At 32.2% G+C, this 21,904-nt stretch overlaps 3 protein-coding genes across 4 annotated transcripts; 2 read left to right on the top strand and 1 right to left on the bottom strand.

Annotated features, from left to right (window-relative positions):
- Positions 1-1,935: 1,935 nt before the first annotated feature.
- On the top strand, positions 1,936-3,507 carry AIMP1 (aaRS-interacting multifunctional protein 1). The gene is made up of 3 exons (XM_088185307.1): positions 1,936-2,095; positions 2,158-2,649; positions 3,169-3,507. The coding sequence occupies exons 1-3, from the start codon at positions 1,961-1,963 to the stop codon at positions 3,454-3,456; spliced, it is 915 nt and encodes a 304-aa protein (XP_088041433.1). The 5' UTR covers positions 1,936-1,960; the 3' UTR covers positions 3,457-3,507.
- CCT8 (chaperonin containing TCP1 subunit 8) lies at positions 3,497-8,377 on the bottom strand. Its single transcript, XM_088185306.1, has 4 exons — positions 8,215-8,377; positions 5,469-6,625; positions 5,204-5,399; positions 3,497-4,017 (listed from the first exon to the last, which is right to left on the bottom strand). The coding sequence occupies exons 1-4, from the start codon at positions 8,272-8,274 to the stop codon at positions 3,793-3,795; spliced, it is 1,638 nt and encodes a 545-aa protein (XP_088041432.1). The 5' UTR covers positions 8,275-8,377; the 3' UTR covers positions 3,497-3,792.
- Positions 8,378-9,774: 1,397 nt separating this feature from the next.
- On the top strand, positions 9,775-18,695 carry Cep97 (centrosomal protein 97kDa). 2 transcript variants are annotated; one of them, XM_088186278.1, is made up of 17 exons: positions 9,775-9,874; positions 10,013-10,173; positions 10,248-10,392; positions 10,549-10,664; positions 10,801-11,000; positions 11,071-11,154; positions 11,264-11,420; positions 12,533-12,608; positions 12,674-12,985; positions 13,063-13,395; positions 13,458-13,526; positions 13,631-13,812; positions 14,045-14,142; positions 14,207-14,413; positions 14,622-14,755; positions 14,822-15,036; positions 17,194-18,695. In XM_088186278.1, exons 1-17 carry the CDS (start codon positions 9,871-9,873, stop codon positions 17,521-17,523), a joined length of 2,823 nt encoding a protein of 940 aa, XP_088042404.1. In that variant the 5' UTR covers positions 9,775-9,870; the 3' UTR covers positions 17,524-18,695. The 2 variants fall into 2 exon arrangements, with proteins under 2 accessions (XP_088042404.1, XP_088042405.1); XM_088186279.1 differs by having other exon boundaries at positions 17,658-17,796.
- The last annotated feature ends 3,209 nt before the right edge of the window (positions 18,696-21,904 follow it).

The raw sequence follows: 21,904 nt of genomic DNA on the forward strand, positions 1-21,904 counted from the left end.
AAAAATATTATAATGCGTTGGTGTCAAACACTGCCGGGGTTATACGCATTTAAAAATACGGTTGTGTTGGGTTCCGTCAGGACAGATATTTTTTTTGAGAAAAAAAAATAAATAAAAAAAAGCGTTGGTGTCAAAAACTGCCGAGATTATACGTATTTAAAAAAATACGGTTTACGCATCAGAAGGGTGCGTTAAATATCACGTCGGGGTCACCAATGAAGCGGTCGTGTTTAAGCTTCTATTTTGTAGTTATCGGCGGGTCCGGTTGACGATTTGTGGTAGGACGTTTGTACAGCGAACTGTACAAAGTGGCCCTTGCGAAATCTTCCAGAAAGTTCTTGACGCGTTTTGACGGTGATCCTTCGACAGTCGTCGATGTTAATCCTCGAGCGCGTGTCCTGGAGATGGTTGCTCAGACAGGAGGCGAGGTGTAGAATCAGCGTTCAAGAGCGAAGATGAGATCGGAGCGGCGAGTTGTAGTCCAGTGAGTGTTGCAGAGTCGGAAGTCCGGAGTCGAATGAAATGTGAACTTTTGGCCCCGCCTTATATTCCCGGTCGGGTACGTTAAGGTATCCCCACTCCGCGCGTTGCTTGCGGCTGCGGGAATGCGGCGTCATTGTACGACGCCGCTTAGTTCGGGTGCAAGGCTCAGCGGGACTTCACTTTTGCGTATGATGCGTCCCGGACGGTCGTCTCGGGATCGCCATATATCCAAATTTTTAGATTTTATAAATTATGAGGAAGCTGATAACTGATCGAATAAATAAAATTCGATGTGTAGTTGACCATTTGAAAAATAAATTTCAACAAATTATACTACATATGAGAGATGAGTAATCGATGAAGTTCGAAGGTCATATTAGGCAAGTGGAAATGTCTTGTTTTACTAAATTTTCTAGATTGCTTTGTAAGGTAGCACAGTCTACAAAACAATTGATATTGTTGCTATATTATATGAAGTTGTACAGAATAAAAGTAATTTTAAGTCAAAGTTTTCATTCTTTTTTATACTTGTCTTATAAAGAAACACACACAAAAAATATTTCACAAGCTTTTTCACGTTTAAAATCTTTATTTAGCCCTGTTAGCTATTAACTATTTTCCTGCCTTTCCTAGTTTAACATTTTATCTTCCAAACAAATTTTGCTTATTAGTATATTCCATACAGATTTTGAGAAAAATATATTTTACTAAAATACTATAATTTTCAATAAATCAATTGGCTTACAAATATTTTTTATTGAAAAATTACATTGAAGTTAAATTTTTCAATTACACATAAATCTTATTTGAATATAGAATAGAGTGTTTATTTTCTAATCTATTTAATTGTATGTAGGACGCGAAGGTATTCGGACCGACGAACGAAGCGGGAATAACGACAAAGCGGCAGCAGAGAGCACGTTTGGCTTGTTGTGTTGACATCTGACAATGTTGCGAGCCCAACCAAAAAGCTGCTCCAAAAGCACTTTGATAATAAATTATATTACATGTGTGCTAACCGTCTATCAACATAAAACTAACATTGAGGTTAAAATACAGATTATATATTTTAAATACATACTGGCTATTCATTATAAATACTTACCAATGAACTTTAATACTGATTTTGCTGACTGGATAGTTATGGGTGGCAATTAGATACACATTGAGCCGCTGCAGTAATGTTTTATTGATGATTAACGGTTATTTACATTGTTAAGAAGGCGGACGCGAGACGACGCGTCCGAATCGCCTGAAGATTGCCAGTCGAGAGAATAACCATCTCATCAGTGCTACCTAAGTGTCGCAAAGTTTTGGCCATAGCAAATCTAGGCTCTCACACTGACAAAAAAAATATTGTGACAATCTATCAAAATAATTCTTACCAGTTAATATAAATTCTGACCATAACTGTATTAAAATTCTGACCCGAAAATTCGAGCCTTATGTTAATTATATTTCATATAGCAACACAGTCATGTTGGCTGTCACTCGTTTTGCATTAACACGTGCACCTCTTAGAATTTTATATTCAGACATGGCTTCGTCTAGTGCGGCGTCTCGTGATAGATTAGAGAAAGCCACGAAGCTTTTGAACGCTCTGAAAGATGAGGTTACGTTTTGCATCACGAATGTCAATTAATATTTAATTTTTCACATTTTTTTAACTTTCAGTTGGAAACCCTTAAGCAATTAAAAGCCCAGGGGCGCATAATTCATTTAGTATTAGAAAACGAATCAATGCGCCGGCAGGTTACGTCGGTCATAAACGAATTGGTCAGATTAGAAACACTCAATGGCAAAAAACAAATTCCAGTGCCTAATCAAAATTATGTAGAAACAAATACAGGTATTGAGAGCGAAAACGTTAAATTAGAAGTGAAAGATGATAAAATAAAAGAACCCAAGCAGAAAAAAGCTAAAATTGTATCGGAGAAACCACCGGCTGCCAAAGAAGCTCCCGTCGACGTTGGACGCCTCGATTTTAGGATAGGAAAAATTGTGGAAGTGAATATTCATCCTAATGCCGATTCGCTTTACATCGAGGAAGTTGATTGTGGGGAGCCAAATCCGAGGATAGTCATTTCCGGATTAGTCAACCATGTACCAATTGAAGAGATGCGAGATAGACTTGTAGTTCTACTGTGCAATTTGAAACCAGTAAAAGTATGTATAAATTTGAGCTAATAAATTATCTGGACTTAATCATTATTTGCAGAAATGCATACATAAAATGTGTATTTACTATCTCAAAAATAAACAAATTTATTTAATCAATTTAATCTTTCGTAATGACCCAAAGAATGCAAATCCTTGGGTAAAACTTCTTCAAAAATGTTGACAGAAGCCATTTTAAATGATAACGTTCTTTTGCAATTAAGTTCGCTGAAGAATGGGCACTTGTTAAACCGAGTGATCTTTCGTTTTTATGCACTATTTAGGTTACTTCCATTATTGCATTAGGTGAGTTTTAGTCAGTGTTTTCTTTAAAATTTTAAAGTGCCTGCGCGTTTAGTGAGCTCTTAACCATATTATTAACTCATTGTTTCAGCTTCGGCCAAACCTGAGTATGGGAATTTAAATATATCATAAATAATATATGTATTTTTATGTAGTTACTTTGTTTTGCTTAGTTTACCTGGCATGAAGATCAAAATTTAATACATAATAATTTATTTTCAACAGATGCGCGGTCTTACATCCACTGCAATGGTCATGTGCGCCTCTGGTCCTGACAAAGTTGAAATACTAACACCGCCTCCAGGATCTAAACCCGGGGACTTGGTCCAATGCGAAGGGTATACAAGAAACCCAGACGTTCAACTCAATCCTAAGAAAAAAATATTTGAAACATGCGCCCCTGATCTTATGACAAATCAGGATAAAGAAGCTTGTTTCAAAAATATCCCATTGGTAGTACCGAGCAAGGGTAAGATTATATCGCAGACTTTGGCCGGAGTGAATGTGCGTTAATATTTTTTTGTATATCAGTACTTCAAATAAAACTACAATATGTTATAAAAATGTTTTATTAAATAACGTTATTTATTAAAATTTATGGATCTTTGACCAGATACGGAATTGGCAAAGAACCAGATAGTGTTTTAAATTAAGCCTGTGGTTTATTATTTCAAGAAAAATAAAGCAATTGCTACATAATTAGCAATATTCTTAAATAAGTGTTAATACCGGTCGACGAATATCACACGGCGTAATTGCATTATAACGAACCAGAAGTTAAAACATAATACTTGAATCTGGCTGTTTTGTTCAATTATAAAGGTAGCTAGCTGTTTATGAATAAGTAAGTTATGATTCGTCATCGCTTCTGTTTCCACCGTCCCTGGGTTTGGGTCCGCCAGCCCTCTTGGCCATGATGATTTGATCGATCTTGATTATGGTGGTCGTTGCTCCGACAGCATATCTGAGAGCCCATTCTTTGCAGGCGTAAAGATCGAAAATGCCCTTTTCTTTGGCATCGCAGAATTCATCAGTTTCAGATTCGACGTCAAATCCAGCGTTCTTGTGTCCTTCCTAAAATACAAAATTTTATATATCTTCAACTTATTTTCGTATTACAGTATTTTAAAGTGTAATATTATTTAATTTTTAGAACATATATAATTCTGAAAAACATGGACTTTTCCATAAAAGTGTAATTAAAATCAGATAAGAACTAAGGAAGATATCCTATCTAGGGCTTGCAATATCAGTATTGGGGCAAAAATCAATCTTAGATACTACCGGTATTACAAAATGAAATACCAGTAAAAAAACATTTTTTTTCCTCAAATCCGTAGATTTTATTTGTTGAAAACTATTTTTGAAAAAAATTAAAAACAATTAGGAAGCAGTAATCGGATTATTTTATTGTTTTTTATTACCAATTAATTAAAATAGTAATAATAATGGCAGTAGCGGTATTGACTGTTTTATTTACATATATTTAAAAATTTTTGAAGGAAAATAAAACTACATATCCTCATCTATACAAGATTGCAATGGTGGTTTTACAAGCTCTAGCAACACAAGTCAGTGTTGAAAGGGCTTTCTATGATTTAAGATTTATTCTACAGGACAAAAGAAACAGTTTAAATGAAAATACATTGGAAGATATTTTAATTATTAGATGCAACTTTCATATTTTTTTAATTATAAATAAATATACCCAAGAATCGTGTATACTTCAACCGTGAATATACAAATTTGTTTCGTCTATATAATTTTCGTTTAATAAATTGTATCATTATCACATATTATATACTTATACTTCTAATTATTATATTATTGTATTAATTAATGTAGTATGCTTATCACAAAAGAAGAAATAAAATGTTATGAATTATAATAGAAAATAATAAAAAATTAATCTCTGGGAGCTGAACCAAAAAAAACGTTATTTTTTCTGAAACGAAAACCGGAACCAAATTTATATATATGAAAACTGAATGAAAAAAATAACGGTCTGAAGCACTGGTTTTTATAACATTTTTCATCAAAAGTAGTCCAGATAAATGTTTTGATAAATTAAGTAATAGTTCACGCTAACTTTTACCATATGAACACTCTTGACCAATTGGTAGTGAGTGCCATTTTCAAAATTGGTTAGAGAAAAAGGAGATTACATGAAATGTATTTAAAACCTAAATAAAAACTATAGTGAGTGAAAAAATGTTTTCAGGCATAAATCAACGGTAAAAAAAACTTATGAGAATTATACCTGATGAGCACGGTGAAGATTTGTCAGAGCTTTTGTCGCATTCGCTCCTGAATTTTCAGCGAGAATCTTGGGGAAATTCTCCAAAGCATTAGCAAATCTCCTGACAGCGTATTGCTCAAGACCAGGTAGAGAATCGGCATATTTAGTCAGTTGATGCGCCAATTCCAATTCGACAGCACCAGCTCCAGGTAAGAATCTACAAAAAATATTTTTTACATTAGTCAAATTTATTTACTAGTAAATCGTGAAAACAAAAAACTATTACCTTCCATCGCGAGCAATACCCTTAAAAGTATTGACACCGTCGTCGATAGCCCTTTCGATATCGTCCATGTAATTATCTGTAGCGCCTCTAATCACGACCGTCGCGATTCTTGATTCGCCGTCATTCTTGAATACGACTGTATGCGTGTCACCGAGCTCTTCAATTTGCACGCTATCGATATAGCCTAATTCTTGCGAAGTTGGCGGCAATAATTTTGGTAATACTGTACCGCCGACTGCTTTGGCTAATCGTCTGAGATCAAACTTCGAGTTAAGTCTCACGCCCATCAATTTGTGTTTGTTTATGAAATGTAATGCCATATCGCCGAATTTTCCGCCGGAAATTACGATTTTAGCTCCCGAATCGGCGATGGCTTTGATTTGGTTCTCGAGCATGGATTCTTCGCCTCTGCTAAACTTCATAAGTTCTTCGGCAGTCTTTATTAAAACTGTTCCTTTCGTTTCAGTTTGAGATATATCAATCGGACAAGAGTAAAGAGCTACTTTGACTTTCTGCATGGAAGTGATGTCGCTTTCGACTTGACGCTTGAACACCATACCGTTTATGACGTAGGATTGAAGAAGACCGGAACCCAAAATCTTACAGATGCGAACGTTATCGACGTTGAAAGTCGTCTTTTCGGGTAATATTGAAACGCAAGCGTTAGTCACCAAATCGGTGATGAAATCTTCGTTTCCGTACTGTTTTGACATTATAGCGCATCTGATACCGATCTTGACGTCGTTGACATTTCTATAATCTTCGATCTTGTGGCAGACCAAAGTGGGTAGAATCTCCAGACACTTGTTTAAGGCTACTTCGTAACCGCTGGCGATTTCGGACGTGCTTATCCCTAAGCGGAGCAAATCTTCGGCAGCTTCTAAGAGTGCGCCGGATAAGATAATGACGAAGTTGGTTCCGTCTCCGATTTCAGCGTCTTGCATCTGGCTAGCCAGAACCATCATTTTGGCAGCTGGATGCTCAACATCCAGCTCTCTGATGATTGTGCCAGCGTCGTTTGTGACGAATTGCTTGTCAATGTGGTTTATGATCATCTTGTTCATTCCGTTGGGGCCATAAGCTGAGCGTACGCTTTGAGCAAACTGCTTGCATGCATTAATGTTACGGTAGACGGCTTCTTCCAAACCAGAATACATCTGAAAAATTATTGTTTACCTTAGTTTTTGCCCAAAACATAATAAAATTACATTAATATTTTTATAAGCTACAAACAACTATTTTATAAAATACAATATCACCAATTCAGTATAAAATGATACGTGTATTCGATTGTTTTATGAATATAAAAACTTGGATTGGCAATTTAATATGTATTAGACACACTATTGTGCAATAGATTTTGAATCCATGGAATTCTGTTAGAACCAGGGCTGTGGAGTCGGAGTCGTGGTGTTTTGGCCGGAGTTAAAGTCGTGAAAAATGAGCGACCCCGAACATTTTTTATATAAAATTCATTTTTTTAAATTATGAAATTTATGAAAATTTAATTGCGTAATAATGAATGTGTATAGCGTATGCATATAAAACGTATAGAAGAACACTAAAAATACCTGATAAAATTAAACTTTTTTGAGTCGGGAGTAGGAGTAGGAGTAGGCGTTGGAGTCGGAGTGGAGTCGTGTTATTGGTAAATATCGGAATCAGAGTCGTGTTTTTTTAACGACTCCACAGCCTTAGTTCCAAAAACTATAATTCCAAATTTTACACCCATTTTTTTTGTTTCGTAATTTGTGAACAAAAAATGATTTTTGGTACTTAACATTATTGTCACTACTATTTCGATACAAACAAATATTTTATAAAATGCAACGTCAAAAAGCTCCAATATTTGGGTGCCACATCAATTGAATGATAAGCATTTAGTGGACCGAATTTTTACTTGTGATTCATTACTTAAACAAATTGAGAATTAGTTTTTTCTCAAACAACTCATCACTAGGAGTCGAAAAGGGAAGGAATACCCAGAGGTCACGTTGTGTATCTGGTGAGGAATTGGAAGGATATTGTGTACTACGAGCAAGTACTGTTCACAATCAATTAATATTATCGAGAGTTGGTCAATAGAAAGGGAATTGTTTTTCACTATGAGAATGCCAGAATACACGCTTCTGCAGACTCGGCTGATTATTACAACTTGGTTGGGATGTTTTGGTGCATCCATCATAAAAATATTATTAAATATTTATTATATATATATTGCTATAAATTATACAATGCTTGTTCAGCTAGAAATTGTCTAAATTGAGTTAGAGCCATTTTTATATAAGAAACGGTGCAATTTGCTTTCGAAATAACGATAAATAAATCTCAGGGACGATCCGTTAAATTAGCTGGGGTAAGTTTAGAATCGCTACTATACGAAAACATAACTGTAATAATTTATGGAAAATATATTAAAAAATCATTGTAGTGTAGAGTATATTTTCAGTGTAAATTTCTAAAAATTCAACTTTGTAATAAAAAATGTCGCCTTGCACACATTTTGCGATTTTTGAATAAAATAATGCACAAATGTGCAATTCTAGTATGTCAAAAGGGTTAAATATATAATAAATGAAAGTTATTATAACCTATCAATGTGATTGGATCTATATATGAAATAACATACAACGAGACATAGTTTATGCAAAGAACATAAAGCATGTGTTAAAATATGTATTTTAGGGCATTTAAGCGTGACAAAGAGTGGGTGGTGCAGAAGGTTCTGGAAGTTTGTTTGACTCACCCGAGCACCTTCTTTGAGCATCTGCGCCACTCCTGGCGCTTTCGGCACGTGTAAAGCCATGGTGAATTTGGTCGAAGGTAGTTTTCGATCTAAGAAGGATACTCCCAAAAGTTTCGCGCACGTGCGAGTGGGCCGGCACGCGGATAGAGTATGGCCGAAAAGCGTCGCGCCTTGTCCAAGCGCTGTCGAATATAAATGATAAATGACATTTAGCGTTTACAATGTTATCAAAATATTTTCTTTCAAAATTAATAAATAAATTAACTTAAAAAAGAATACAATTTTTATATAATCTAAAAAGTTTATTTAATTTTGCAAATTATAAATTTTCTTGAAAAATCAATATCAACTTCATGCTGCTCTAACGCCCTATAGTGTATGGTCTTTAAGCTTTAGTTTTTGTGTTATCTGAATTTTAATCGGGTGTATGTCCAAGTACAGATGAAAAGGGTGCCAAAGAGAGCAATAAAAAAGCCAAAAGCGCCGAGAAATCGGCAAATTCGGGTATTCAGGCATACTTTCATTTAAGGGAGCAACATTCTTGACTTAATGGGCGCGACAGTGTTGCAAAGGCTTTACACTATTTCCAACGCTTTCAGTTTATTCATGTTTTTTTATTGCGTTGCAAATTTTTTGCTCAGTAGGACGATGAAATTGACCATAATCTATGGACAATAAAGTTGCCTATAGTTCGTACAGAATTATAATTTCTGTTGTGCGGTTGTTAAGCGATCTATTTCGTAAATATATTGTTGCGAACTAATATTTCATACTTTAAACACGCGTAATTATTGACAGCTGCCTAATTTACAGTGTTGTCAACACGGGAAACTCAAATTAAATCATTCTGTTTGTTTTATTACCATATGATATCTAAAAAGTGACCCCAGTAGTCTCGGCAACTATAGGGTTAAGCAGAAAGTTACGAAGAACTTACCGGGTTGACGGTACCAATATAACAACAACAAATTAAATCTAGTGTGTCAAGAGATCAACAGCATAAAATATATCAAAATATAAAACCACTAGTAATCTTGCATGAATTACTCAAAAGTTACAAAACGTACAAGGAAAATAATTTTGCGAATTGATTAATAATTAAAGTAACAGAATGCAACTCTAGACGTGGTCCGGGTCAAATTCTGAAATTTCGTTTTTTCTTTAATATTAATATTTAAGGTAGGAGCAATATTATTTTTAACAATAAAATAAATCATACCGTTATTAGTTTAAGCGCTTCTATAAAACGGATATCACATCGATTGCAGTGGTGTTATAACATTTCATTTTTAATTAGTTACCGGCATTTTTAGTAAGAGAAATGGTTTTAGAGTTTCATACTCTCGTTATAAACGAATTTTAAATGCTATTAATATTTTTATGTTATATTATTTTTATAATTTATATAGCTGATATAGCAAATTTGTACAATGTTTATAACGTATTTCAAGAACGTTAAGCAAATGCGTTTATGATATTCAATTTCAAGAATAGTGGTTATTATTTTTTAATAATATTTTTTTTATAAAATACATTTTTTGGACGATATCTCTATGGTCCATATTTAAGTGGTTATGTTCAAACGTCAAAATAAAAAAAATACTAGCCTGTCAATAATAAACGTTATGCTTCGGGTGTTTTATCGTTTATCAAGAAATGGGTAAAGAAATATCAATATTTGCACATATTTTGATAAATTATCACGTGAAATAGATATATGTTATAATTTTTCGCTCCCATTCAAGTTTTCACTTTATGCATTTCACATTGTACAATATTAACTCGATTTATTATTCAGCGACTGAAGATCAAATTGAAACACTAAACTTTTCTGGAAAAGGACTTAAAAAAATCAATAAGGCTACGGAAAACGAAGCGAAATGCTTGGTTACGCTCATATTAGACGACAACGAATTGCAGAGGCTCGATTATGTTGATTCATATTCGAGACTAGAACATGTAAATATTAAACATGCATTAAAATTATTTATTGATGTATTGAAATAAATCATAAATTTTAATATATTGAACAGCTTTCTGCATCTAAGAACGGTCTTCTTAGAATGCACGGAGTCAGTAGACTTTTAAGTTTACGAGAATTATGTCTCAGCCATAATTCAATATTGACTATTGAAGGTCTTAAAGAATTGGTTTACTTGAAGAAACTGATACTTTCGGGTATTCATCGTTTTTTTTAATCATTAGTTATTAACATATGTTTTATTGTGTGACTGTTTGGATTTGGATTCAAGTATTGCTTTTGTACCTTTATTTATGTTTAAGCATGCTTAATAATATTTATATAAAATATACTGAAACGTACTAACATTACAGGCAATAATATAAAATCTATAGAGCACCTCAACAATAATAATAATTTGGAACATTTGGATCTTTCCGATAATCAAATATCACACATTTCCGATATTTCATATCTTAAAAATCTGAAGGTAAATTATTAAACACTTGTTTTATAAATAATACTATAATTTGTGATTTGTGTATTACTAACTTTGTTAATGATACAATTATTATTGCATTGTATTTATTTTAGATTAATACGTTATTTTATTAATCAATTTTCAGCACTTAAATTTAGATCGGAATCGCTTTGGAAATTTGAAGCAATGTGAACGTTATCTGCCATCTTCGTTGATCTCGTTTGGAATTTCTAATAATTTTATCACCGATCTGAATACGTTGTGTCATATATCGCATCTGGAATCTTTGGAAAGATTTAATATTGAAGGAAATCCATGCGTTACACCGACCGATAATGAAAAATTGTATCCTTTTTTTATGTATTTAATCTAGATCCTTTTGCTCAATGTTTATTTTCCTTAAGTATACTTTTAGAAATTTCGATTATCGTCCTTTTGTCATTAATTGGGTGATGAACGTCAAAGTTCTCGATGGATATGAAGTGAATGCAATTGAAAGGTATTGATAATATATGTGTTATACCTTGATATTGTTGTAATATGATACATAATATCAAATTGCACTTTAATGTAATATTAATGTACTAATGAATCTGTTTTGTTTTTAGTTTAAAGGCAGAATGGTTATATAGTCAAGGAAAAGGACGTCAATTTAGAGAAGGTGAACATGCACTTTTGATTCAATATCTCGCAACAACTTGTCCGTCAGGGGCTGCAGCACCTGAAACTGAAGAACAGAGAAAGCTGAGGTTAATACTCAGCAAGGTAAATCTTTTTAATAATACCATTGTAAGTTCCTATAAAAACAATTAAATTTTATCTGCATTGTTGAGATTGGTCAGAACATGTGAACTCGCATGGTTCTATTTTGGGACTACGTTTATTTAAGAGTCAAATAAAAATCACTATTCAATATTTGTTATATTATAGCGTTCAAAACAAGTTTTTCAGTACTTAGAAAGTGCGTGGATACCTTTAAAAAAACAACTTTTGGCTGAGTGCACCACTTGCTGCATCTTTTCATGGACCTAAACCCTTTTCTTCTCATCTACTCTTTGTCTGTCCCAAAATGTCAAAATCACTGTAGGAAGATTAGTTCAATTGCATGTCTTAAGATGAATCTTGAGATTTGTATTTATATGTAGGGCTGCCCCTAGGAGATTGGCTGCCTGCTGCAAACATATTATAGATTGGCTGTCCCAATTTTTTTCAGCAAAATCTATCCCACCGTTGGTCGTGTGTGGAATCTCTGATTTTGATGAAGAGGTATGGCATTATTCCTTGCTCGCTCTATATATCTCCGGCTGGTAAGAAATCAACTGGTGCGGTAGCTGATCCATGACTTATGTATATCCGGAATTAAGGCTGTTTGAATTTTACTTCACAATGCCTTCAACTGCTGTATTGAACTCTGATGGTACTGCTTGAAAAGAAAATTAACGTTCTAGTCCACCCGTACACTCGTTGGTTGGAGTGACAGACATGCATCACTATACTGAAATTTCATTCATCGATAAATTTTAATTGGTTTTCTCGGCATTGATTTCAACAATGGCTCTCTTAAAAACTTGGCATTTTAGGACACAACATAAAAATACTGATTGCTTTGCATCAAATAAGCATTGTTAGAATGTATTCTTCGTAATTATCGGACAGTCACTCACAAATGGCCACCTTGGAAGTTTAGCTTTCATTAAGGGATGTATCGGAGGCAAAGCTAAACAATAACATGATTGGTTATAAATTCGTCTTCTCTCCCTTTCATATAATCACTCATGAACTTGCTCAATGATCACTTAGCGAACTTGCAATTTTGTCACAAACTCTTAAATGTTTTAGGAAGAGTTCATATTTTTTTATTCATTTTTTTATTCTAGGCGCAGCATCATCAACAGCAGCTCAGAGAACAAGGACCTAGTTCTCCACGTCTTAGACAATCGCCAAGAATGAATGGTATAGTATTATATTTAAATATATCTTATCAAATTTCATTTTGATTTATAATCATTGTATTGTAGCTCGCATAACGGGACGTATCACTAAATCACCCGATAGAGCAATGTCGAGCAGCTATCACTCAGCTTTATCTAATAAACACCACAGCTTATTAGCTCAATCTAGTCAAATGTCAGCTAGCTTTTCTGGCGAAATACCTTCAAACACACTACCAAGGACTAATCATCCCAAGATTGACTCGATAATGAGTCAAAGCTTTGATTTGTCGAATAGTTTGCAATTAAACACAGACAGCACAGATAATAAAGTAGAAGCAAAGAAGCAGTCAAACGAAATTGATAAGAAACCGAGAGAGTTAATTAAACCAGCTGAAGGTTAATCACTATTGTTTTATATGTAATATGGACATGGGTAATTTAGTATTGTTATTTATATATATTTGCTTCTTTAGATTCGAATAAAGCTCTAAACCAACCATTGGAAGCTGCCTCAAAGATGGTTCCAGTACCTGATTCAATGATGAGTCCGGATTATCAAGGACCAGCTTTTGTTCCTCCTCCCGGGATGATCAATCAATTGAATAAGAGGAATATTCCTGTTTCAAACTTCCAAACAAGCTCTCCGATGCCATCTAAAGGCTCTGTAACGAATAGTGTGGCTTTGAGCCAGACTGCTTCGTATTGCGAACCTTCGATGGCGAACAAAAATGGAAAGGCATTGAACAAGAGTGCGCCATCAATGATAGTAGCTAAACCGATTGCTCCTATAGTTAAAAATACTAAAGGTAAAATGGATATATCATTTTATAAATGAAAGATACAGATTTTAAATGTAATCTCTTTTTAGGATCTCCACAGCTCCCGAGAAGTGCAATGTCAAGTCCAAAAATGCGACATTGTACGGAAAAAAGAAAAGGTATGTGTGATTTAAAAAAACATTATGTTCATAGATGTTTATAATATTTTTTTTAAATAATTAAATATGAATATGATTTTGTATATAGTATAATCAAATTTCAGGAAGTTTCTCATCGAGACCGGTAGCTAACAATCATGAAGAATTGAACTCACAGTCACTTAAATGCTATAATAGCGCGTCGGCTCATACTTCCAACGGAGGTAGCATAAACTACACAAAATCAAGCGAAATGTCTTCTTCAAAAGCGACAAATGGAACTAGCAAGGCTCAAACTGACGATCAAGTAAATGACATTTATTCTCTTATTAGTATATCTTAACTTTTTATATGATATGCAACTTACTTTTAAATTATTGAGGTAAATTTTGTATTAGTTTTCTGTTTTTGTATATTAAAGTGTGAAGAATGGAGTAATTAAGATAATATTTAGATTTTAATATTTTTTTAATAAAAAGCAGGACATGTCTTTATTGTTGATTCCGATTTTATTGCACTATTTTTTTTTGTCTTTTAAGGTTACTCCGCCTAATACTCACGATGGTAATACTTCAGATGATGACAGTGAAATGTACGTCGAAAAGTTGAAGTCTATAAGAGACGCGGCTAATCAAAGGTGTGTATTAGTGGAAATGATGATTGGATTTTCAACTTTAACATATTTTTTTCTTAAATTATAGAAGAAAGAAACAGTCTATATCTGATAGCGGTTCTTCCGAGAATGTCGCTTCTTCGAACAAGTTGATGGCTAGTAAAAATAAATCGGCTTATAACGCAGCCGTTATTATTCAGAAGCTGTGGAGAGGTTACAGAACTAGAAATCTCAGTCAGAAGACTGGCAGTGTTTTGAATACGCTTCAAATGTTGAGAGCCAGACAGTACATTGAGTACGTATTAATATTTTCTTATAATATTCCCTATTGTAATAGAACAGAGTAGAACAAAAGTACGCCCTTAGTTTTTTATCCAAAATATTACCATTCGAATGCTTAAACATTCAATAATGAATCAAAATGTCTTGAAAATCATTTGCTTAAGTTTGTATATAATATAGTTATAAAATATGGCAAAAATCTACATTTTTATATTTATTAGGAAATTAACGAACGATATTGAGTCGACAAAGGCAGCGCTCGATAGCGATCGTAAAATACAACAGTTTCAAATGCAGGCTATCAGCGCTTTATGGAAAAAAATTTCAGCAATGGAAGGCGAATCTAAAACAAAAGGTATTGCATTCTATTTTATATTATTTGTATATAACATTATGTTTTTTATTCATTATTTTTTTTTAGATTCCGATGAAAAAGATGAAGACAAAGAAAGCAAAGACGTGGCAGTGAGAGAGTTGACGCAAACGTGTAACACTCTACAGGCTCAGATTCAACAGTTGCAGGGTTCCATGAGGGATATTTTGCAGTTTGTTTCGCATCGTAACGCCAGTCAAGCCGATCAGTGGTCTGATGGTATTGCAACTCAAACTGACATTACGGCAGTTCATACACCACAGGTTTGAATAAATTTTATATTCGTCAATCAAAGTTAAAGCTGTGATAATAAATATTGCAGTGTCAACATTTATTTTTCTATTTAGTATATCATTATTATTGCAGCAAAATATATTATAATGTTCTGGGAAGATTGAAAGTATTAGAAATTTTCATTGCCAGTACGTTGTAAATGTCTTATAAGATTGGATTTTGATATTTTTGGTAAAAAAATTAAATTATTGATTAGTCTTCTATAAAATACGCATTATAATATATGTTTGAAGCTAGAAAAAATATTTTTAAATCAAATTTTTATGATCAGTATTAAGAGATGTGTTTAAAAATGTTGTTTTAAAACGGTTTAAAGACAAACTAAACTAGACATGGCATAGCATTGTTATATTGCGAAAAAGCCCGTACATAGACGGCTAATATTTTATTTTATAAAAAATATTGCAATAAATTATACATAGAAAATTATAATACGTTGATTATTTACTAATGATCAAAAAGTATCTGCCATAAGGCCAAAAAAATAGCCTTATCTATTTTGCTAAACTTAGTACTCTTAGAAATGGACTACATCTGAATTTTCCATACTTAAGAATCTCGATCAGGCTCTTCTCCCATATTATATTTGAATTCTTGTGTCATAAACTCTTGACCCTCTGATTTTCACTATAAGTCTGAGAACAAAATTCATTTGGAGTTACATGCCACTATTTATTTTAAACTAACCTAGTCATATTACTTAAAGCACTTCTCTCAGCGATGCTTCTATTGTGGAAAACATTTTTTAAAGCCACTATTTGGGATCATATTGCTCTTGATTTCTTCTGTCTTGTATTATCATATCTCGAGACTAAAAAATATATCTGGAAATTTATAGAACACTACCAAACCAAAGCTATATTTCGTCCAAAAGAATTTTGCCTCTATATAGCGCACTCCAAGATTGTCATTCAAATTGACTGAACTATTATTAATTGTAAGTTTGACAAATATTTGCTGCTTTTGTACTGATGTTTGTTGTCTCTAGGCGAGGTTTATGTATGTGATGTATGTTATTTCTAAGTGAACATGATTGTTAAAATAAAGAGAGCGTAGAATTACGCTGATTCACACTCAGGATGAATATGAATAGCTAAAGTTCTGCACTCAGGTCATCGAGTTGATGCTGGAAGAGTTACCGCGATATCTAATGGGTAAAGCTGGTTCGATTGCCCTCTTTATGTCGTAATGACTGGGATGTTCCACAGGTCAATTCTACGGAGGACTGAATATCGGGGCCAATTAGATTCTGAGTCTATCAGCCTCGGATCTTAGCTGATTTCTGATTTAATCAGATTCTGGTAGAAGGCTATCTATACTTGGCTCTTTTTGGTTGTTTAAGATAGATCCATTCATCTTTTAATGTTAACTTGAAAATGTATTACTTTGTATTTATATTTTAAACAAAGACTACCATGTGATGACGCATAATCCTTTTGGCAATTATCTCTTATATTATACATTCCTCAGACACAATTATATACTGTATCTATAAGTTTTTCTTCTTCATGATTTTTTCATAGAACAATGACACATTGCTTCTTTTATTGGAATATTTATTACATCAGTTTTCGTTTTACAATTTTTTAAGGCTTTCTTATTCTCAGGTGTATTGTTATGAAATTTTGTGTATTTCCGTGTTTTCCTTCTGAAATTGGATAATTTTTTCTGTGCACCTTCATTCTTTTTCTCACTTTATTATGTCTTTTCTTGTATCACACTCTTAATTAAAATTTGGTTTGAAACACAACGACTGAAGATTTGCAGTCTGGAAAAAAATTACTTGCTTATTACAGTCTAAAGTCGCTTGCTGTCTCAGGCAGATACTTTTTGGTCAGACTTTGTATATCGTATTTATATTTATTTATTATAATATCTACTCTTTCTAATCTCTCTAATATTTTTCCCATATTAAAAATGTAATTTAGATGTGTTAATTTATAGCTATGTTATAAATCCCAAATTGTAAGTTTGCAGCATATTTATTTAAATATGCTACTTTTTTCTTAGATTTAATTTATTTTAGTGTTAATTTAAGTTTAATAATATTAAAGCCACTCTATAGACGTTCTTAGAAATTCGAGTAGCATTTAAAATAGTGCTTAATCAATGTATTGCATATTTAGGGTGAATCTACCGTGTCTTGGCCATTTCAAAAAATGGCATCAAGACCGTGCACTCTACACTTGTCCGTTCAGAATAGTAATTTCAATCAGACAAACGTGAACGGTAAAAAAGACGTGTCGCACGTCGAGGTACAAGTGCAAGAAAATTTGCCTGGCCAGGCGGACACCGGCGGAGATAACCCAAAGAAAGCCTCGGACTCTGTCGAGGCGGCTAAGGAAGATGTTAAAAACTTGAACGGAGACTGTCACAGTTGTAAACTGACTGAAGATTTGATTAGCGACTGCCTGGGCAGCAGCGCGAATTGTGAAACGGACGCAGTCAAGTCATAGTCGTTTATTCTTTAGTATATATGTATATACATATGCAAATTTGATGATAGATTATGTGTTTAATGATAGTTTATTGTGTAGTAATCATCTCATTTTTGTTCGTGTTACGATTTTTAATTTTTACATTATTTTAGGACAATTAAAAGGATGACAATGTACGGTCGGTGATTAGACGAATGACTTTAATTTTGTTTGGGTACTGTTGTAATAAATTAATCCGTGATGTTTTTGCGCTTAATATATAATATAACTATATATAAAATAACTGGAGAAAAGTAAGTGAACATTGAATACACATGCCAACCTTCACTTTTATCGCTTTATGCTTATTTATATTTTAGTATAATATAAATAATTTGATACAAAATCCCCCATTCTTTACTTTCGTTTTCTTCTATTGATACATTATTGTTTTACTTTTATCTTACACAATATATTGATACAAAATAACTGGCATGGCATGTTTATTATAATATAACAATCTTTCCGTAAAATAAGGAAGAAGTGTTTTTAAGTGATTTCGCTTCTAAATCAAAGTGCTTTAATATAATAATTACATTTAAAAAACTGAGACCAAATATTTACATTACTACATTATATTTACTACAGGGTTACTTTTATTATTATCACATTAAAAAGCATCCTTTTAATAACTAACATTCTTCCATATCATTTACATCTGATTCTTCTTCATTTTATATATACGTAGTTTTTTTCCCTATATAATATTATGGTATATAAAGAGTGGTGCACTTAGAAGTAGTCTATTTACCTCATCTGTAGTGTATGCGATTTTTTTATTGTTTTATTTATATACTGATTCATATATTGGATACGTAGGATGGATATTGTGACGATCCAGATTGCCCGTTTCATTGAGGTTCTGTCGCACATATCAAGAGGATCTTCAAACAGCAGGCTACTTTTAATTGCGCCATTCCATTTTTTATATAGTATTATTATAAAAAAATACAATTATAACTTAATTAAGTCATATATGATATTTGTGTATAACTTTTTTATGGTTTTAATCAAAATTAATTTATATAAAGCTAGATTATATTTATGATGAAAGCTTATGACAGTTTGTTAACACTAGGTTTACGGGTGTCGTTAAAAATAGGTATATAGTGACCAGATTTTCAAAAATAAGAAGTTTCCGAAAATAAAAATAGTGTTAATATATTTGCATTGTTCAAATATAAAAAGTCGTAAAAAAATCCAGAAAAAATACTGTTTGGTACAAATCAAATCAGAACCCGTCAATTTGACGGGTGCCGTAAATCTAGTGTTAAATTCTTGATGTATGTTAGATTGAGTCTATTTGTAATTCTTCGGTGTTATTTATTAAATTATGTTGTACTGTATTATTTTTTGCCACAAAGATAAAGTAACTTGATTTGTATTTCAAGTAAGCTGGGAATCTAGGGTTTTTTTTTATATATTATATAAAAAAAATAGGAGCTGATAAGAAAATATTGTAATTAATGAAAAACCGCATGTAATTTTACCTTTGTGGCTAAACTCTTGTACAGTGTTATTGTATTTTAAAATACTATTAGGCATTGTCGTTGTATTTTGAAAAAAAAGCAAAGAGAAATATTTTGTTATCGTTGCTTTCTATTTTCTTATCCTCATGTGAAGTGATTCTTGGATAACTATGCTTAAGACGAAAGTGATGCTTAGCAACGAGATGTTATAGAATGATCTCATTATCGTTGTATAAATCCGTCCATGTTGTTAAACAAAGCTAAACATTGGTGATCGTTTTGTGCATAATTTTAATTTTAATGTATCGAGATAGATACAAAAAATGCCTAATCGATAACTACTGAAACGAAACTGTATTGTTATTGTATCAGTCAATGATTTGTCATCGTTAATTATTAAATGATTAAGGACTATTTTATTTTAAACATATAACAGCATGGATTGTGTTAATTGATCTAAACATATTTTGCTATGTAATAGTATTATTTCTTTATTGTGCAAACTAAATTTTGTATTAGACATACATATATATTTCTTATTTTTTTTAGTGATAGGTTAAAAGCCAAAAAGTACATAAGACTCAACAGTAAATTTATATTTTTAATCTTGACACATTAATATATTATAGCCTAACCCTAAAAATATTATATTGCATAGAACTTTAATTATGTAGCCTTAGTTTCTGGAAAACCGTGCTTATTAAAACTTTAGTTTTCGATTAGCGGCTTTGTCAAATAAATTATAGAATACAAAAAGTTGTTGAAGCACGGTTTCTAGTTTCTACTAAAAATGCAAGAAATCCTAAATGTAGCTTATAGACCATTGGCAGCTTTTATTGTGTAATATATTTGCATGTATTTTATTATTTATGCTTGATCTCTATATATTCGATGATTGAATGACAGATTTTTGTTGTTATTTGAAACAATGTAAACTTTGAATAAATCAGTATATAAAGATTTATTGATAATTTCTTTTTAATTATTCGATTTTATATTATAAACTTGAGCTCTATGTATTATGTAAATATATTTGTATATTCACGTGTATTTACTTTCTAATCCTGTGATACATTTTAAACTAAATGCACGTATCTTTTGCCTTTTAATTATTTTAAATATAATCTTAGGTATATAAAGTATTGTATATTAAACCAAAGATTTTTATTGAGATATAATATATGAGTCATATTAATGATATTATTAATTAATTATGATTATTTATTGTGTTTATTATGTTTAGGCCCTAGACAAGTTGTCACGAAATTTAATATCTGTGCATCGTGGTTCTCTGTCATATCTTGAACTAATCACCATTTCTCTTGATCGTGACTATTTAAAATAATATTTTATCTGCGAATCCAATCAATATTGGTTTTAACTTCTTTTGTGTACTGAATTCTCATTCGTTGTGTGTCATTTTAAATCGCAATGAGCCATATCTGTAATTGTTTTTCAATTATTTTAGGATTCTTGCTGTTCCAAATTAAACGATTATACTAAACTTGAATGTGCATAGGTAACATCCATAGATTCATTACAAAATTAAGTTTTTGACTAAATTTAACATAACTATAGTCTCAAAAAAATGCATGCACGTTATAAAAAATGTCATAAAAAATATACGGTCAGATGCTTTTTGGTCATGTATGTCCAATATGCATTCAGAATGTATGATATAAGATATGGCGGAACAATTTCATGACAAGGACTCTGGGTTCTACATATGTTTTTTTGTATTTTTAGATTAAATAGATTAAGATATGAAGCTTTATTGTTGAATAAGGATGTGCATATTTTTCCATTCGATCGTCACGCATACGCTCAGCATGTAAAATTATATAGAATCTGTTTTACGTAATGACTGTAGCTTGTTGGGTATGTAGCATTTAATGCGAAGGCAAGGTGTCAGTTTTTGATGCGGCATGCTTTAAGTGGTAGTAGTGAGTGTTTTACGAATATTTTGCAATCGTGCGGAGGTCCCGTCGCCTGAGGCCGCATACGGAATATTGAATATATTGATTGTGGCATATTTTGGAAAGTCTGTATTTTGCATATTTTTTTATTAAGAAACGTTTATTCATTCCGCATACATTCCATTGTAATATGATAATGAATATAATGTTGTTTTATGAAACACAATTAAAGTGACTAAAATAATATCGCTGAAAAGTTTTTGTAAAAGTTTATTAAAAAATCAATATGTATGTAAATGTTCAATAATAAAGATTGCTGTTTTATTTTGGAATTGTTGTTTTAAATCAATACCTTTAATATAGTTTAATCTGTAATATTAATATATGTATTTTACAATTAATGTACAATATGTAGTTTTCTGGATAATAGAGTGTAACGTTAATTAATTATTGTTATATTAATATAATAATTTAGAATGTATACAAATTAAAAGTTTTGTATATAAATATTTATTTAACAATCTATCCTTTCAGTTGTATTGATGTATCTCACTCCACTGCGGCGCCCACACAAAAATATTATTTATACACTTTTTATGTGGATAGCAAACAAAAATATAACAATATTAATATCCATGTCTCAAAACTCATAGATGTACTGAACAAAGAAATGGTTTATCCTAAAAAAATATTTTAAGGATGAATAAAAATAATTTCTTTCTCGGAAATGCTTCTTTCAAATGCGACTAGTTCCAGCAGTACTTATTATTATAAAATAATAATTTTTTCTCCATCTAAAAATAATTTATTATTCACAATCGACGATTTTTTTGGTTGATCAGTTTCATCTGCTATAACATGTGGGTGTTTAGAATGCTCCTATTAACATTGCGGCATAATATTGACCACGAGAGAATTATTCATCCCTTAAGGCAGGGGTCGGCAAAGTGCGGCTCTTTGGCTCCTTGAGTGCGG

This window comes from Plectrocnemia conspersa, unplaced genomic scaffold (assembly GCF_051122295.1).
Source record: "Plectrocnemia conspersa isolate PC_06_02 unplaced genomic scaffold, ASM5112229v1 ptg000005l, whole genome shotgun sequence".
In the NCBI taxonomy this organism is placed as follows: Eukaryota; Metazoa; Arthropoda; class Insecta; order Trichoptera; family Polycentropodidae; genus Plectrocnemia; species Plectrocnemia conspersa.